This window comes from Lactuca sativa, chromosome 6, assembly GCF_002870075.4.
Source record: "Lactuca sativa cultivar Salinas chromosome 6, Lsat_Salinas_v11, whole genome shotgun sequence".
Lineage (NCBI taxonomy): Eukaryota > Viridiplantae > Streptophyta > Magnoliopsida > Asterales > Asteraceae > Lactuca > Lactuca sativa.
Window position 1 is genome coordinate 125,022,862 of NC_056628.2, and position 3,017 is coordinate 125,025,878.

Consider the following 3,017-nt stretch of genomic DNA (forward strand, 5'->3'; position numbering starts at 1 on the left):
ATGTTGTTGATTTTGTTACATGCTTCTAGTGTAGTGCTTTGATTTAATTTTATTTCTTGATCAACATCATGTTATTTGTCATCAACTTTAGATTCATTTGAATCGAATGTTTCTATTTTATGTTGTTTGTGTTGTAATCCATAGATATCAATCATGAAGTTTTTTATTTTTAGTTTTTTAAGTCGGTTCTTTCATGGACTTAATTTATAAAGTTATTATATATAGCTTGTCTAAATGGGAAACAAACTACAATGGTCGAACGAGCAAGTAAAATGTTTATTAGATACGTGTATCGAAGAGGTCAACAGAATTGGTAGAAAAGGAGGTAGCATGCAAAAGGAGTCTTGGGTTACGTTAGGGAAAGCTCTAAAAGAAAAGTTTGACATGGATACTTCACAAAAACAATTGAAAAATGCTTTTGATAATCTAAAAGCTAAATACGTAGGGTGGAAATATTTGAGAAACAAGTCAGGGAATTTATACAATGCTCAAACAAATTCATTTGCCTTGGTGAACACAGAATGGGAAGAATTCAAGAAGGTGTGTGTATATAATTTAATTTTTTTAGTTTATGTCCAATTTTAATAATGATGTCAAAATACTTATAATTACTATTAATCCTGGTTTAGGGTCATCCAAAGGCAGGATCATTGAGGACACACCCATTGCCTTATCCCAACCTTTGTGCATCTTTGTTTGATGGAAGTAATGCTAGTGGTAGCATCAAATGGACCTCTACTCAAACTACACTCGCAAATACATCATCTTCTTCTCATCGTGTCCAAAGACTTCTGATTGATGACAACCCTTTTAATGGCCTAGAAGATGATGATGATGATGACGCTTCCAATGAAACTAGTGCTCGAGCTCCTAGTGATAAAGCTCATGGTGGTTCTACTAAGAGGCCTGATAAAAGGAGTAAAACCACTGATGCTTCTACTGAGAGGCCTGATAAAAGGAGTAAAACCACTAATGCTTCTACTGAGAGGCCCGATAAAAGGGCTAAAACCAGTGATGCTTCTACTGATAGGACCGATAGGACCGATATGGATAAAGCCTCTAAAACCTCTGTTAGTCTTGATGATTTGAGTCTTGATATGCAAAAAGCTCTGCAACATATGGTGAATAGCAAGGAAGGACCAACAGTAGAAGTGTGTTATTAGAGGTTGAAGCTAGTTGAATTACACCCAATGGATCCTATATTTTTGGCAGCCTTTCACCTTTTTGGAATGTCCATGAATATGAGAGAGGCATGGATGACATTGCCACCGATACCTGGGGTCTTAAAAGGGTGGATAAAGATGACTGGCACCACATTAGGGATGTTTAAGTAGTCTTTATGCTTATGTTTTTTCTTTCATTTTGAACAATTATGTGTTTCTTGAACTTATGTTTGACATTATGTTTTTTTGCTATCATTTGAATGATTGTGTACTAATTTGACACAAATATTGCTAGTATTGGGATTATATACTTATTTGAAACAAAATGTATGCTTTGAATATGATACAAATATTTATGTTTTTTGATTTAGCATATTAGGGTTTAACAAGTGTTGATGGTTTAACAGGTTCACAATAGATTACGATAAAAAGTTGCGCCTCCTAATTGTTATGTATTTGTATCTTCGCTTTTTTTGGAGAAGAGGTTTGAAAAGAATGCGAGATAATACCTCAAAAACTTCTGGGCATCAATTCACATTAGATTTATTAGAAGGAACTAATAATCAATGCATTGAACTCTTACGTATGTCACGTGATTCTTATGTTCGGCTTTGCACACATTTTAGAGTAAAAAGTTGGTTAAAGGATAGTAAACATATATCGGTTGAAGAGAAAATGGCGATGTTTTTGATGATGATTGGTGACAATCAACATTATGTAATCATCAAACGTAGATTTCAACACTCAAAACAAACGATTCATAAGTATTTTTATGAAGTATTGGATAAAATGATGGTGTTTGCAAAAGATATAATAGTACCAACTTCCTTTAATCCAAATCCAAACATCCCGGGACATAATAGGAGGTTACGAAGGATTTTCAGAGGAGCGGTTCGTGCGCTTGATGGAACTTTGGTACATGCTATTGTCCCTCTCGACAAACAACATTTGTATAGAGGAAGGGGAAAAGGCGACTGCTATCAAAATGTATTGGCAATATGCGACTTCAATATGATTTCTACATTTGTCGTGGCTGGATGGGAAGGGATAGCACATGATTCAAGAATATTATCTGAAGCTTTAACAGATCGAGATGCACCATTTCCATTTCCACCACTAGGTTTGTTTACATTTTCAATTTAATATTTCTACTTTTTTTTAAGTTAATTATTTCCTTATATTTACATATAAGTACTACCTTTGTGATACACACTCGAGGATTTATGGCTCCTTAGCGTAATGTGAGGTATTGGCTTGGAGATTTTCATCGAAGACGTGCATTAACCAACATATAAAAATTTAATCACTCACATGCAAAACTTCGAAATGTCGTTGAACGTGCTTTTGGTATCTTGAAAGCACGTTTCCCTATATTGAAGAGAATGGCTCCATTTCCATTGGTTATACAAAGAAACATCGTCATTGCATGTTTTGCGCTTCATAATTATATAATCAAAGAGGGATTAAGTGATGAGTATTTTTCTCAATATAATCAAGTCGATATATCACTTCAAAGAAACAATGTACAAGATGATGATGATAAGGAGGAGGATGACGTGGATGAGGTACAACCACACGGAAGTGCAAGAGACCGGGAATATATGGTTCATCTACGAGATCAAATTGCTGACCAGTTAATGCGTGTAGAATGAATGATTTCATAAAAAATTGTTAGTTTTGTGAATTTAGTTTTAATATTGTAAGACAATCATCAAAACAATCCTTTATGTTTTTAAAAATATCAACCTTAATAAGTAAGCGGCCTTTCGGTTTGAGTCGAAATATATATAGTTTATCTAATGTTTTAAAAAATATTATATGTTTGAAACTGTATGAAATTTTTATTGGCAAAGT

The 3,017-nt window shown here is 33.9% G+C and overlaps 1 protein-coding gene across 1 annotated transcript; it reads left to right on the plus strand.

The window, feature by feature from the left end:
* The first annotated feature begins 1,658 nt into the window (after nucleotides 1-1,658).
* LOC111880418 (uncharacterized) lies at nucleotides 1,659-2,815 on the plus strand. The gene is made up of 2 exons (XM_023876845.2): nucleotides 1,659-2,283; nucleotides 2,523-2,815. The coding sequence occupies exons 1-2, from the start codon at nucleotides 1,659-1,661 to the stop codon at nucleotides 2,813-2,815; spliced, it is 918 nt and encodes a 305-aa protein (XP_023732613.2).
* Nucleotides 2,816-3,017: the final 202 nt, after the last annotated feature.

Excerpts from the sequence above, each read along its gene's own strand:
- LOC111880418 (XM_023876845.2), top strand. The coding sequence starts at position 1,659 with ATGCGAGATAATACCTCAAAAACTTCTGGGCATCAATTCACATTAGAT. Across the intron at positions 2,284-2,522 it reads ATTTCCATTTCCACCACTAG|CACGTTTCCCTATATTGAAG; the intron begins GTTTGTTTACAT and ends GTATCTTGAAAG.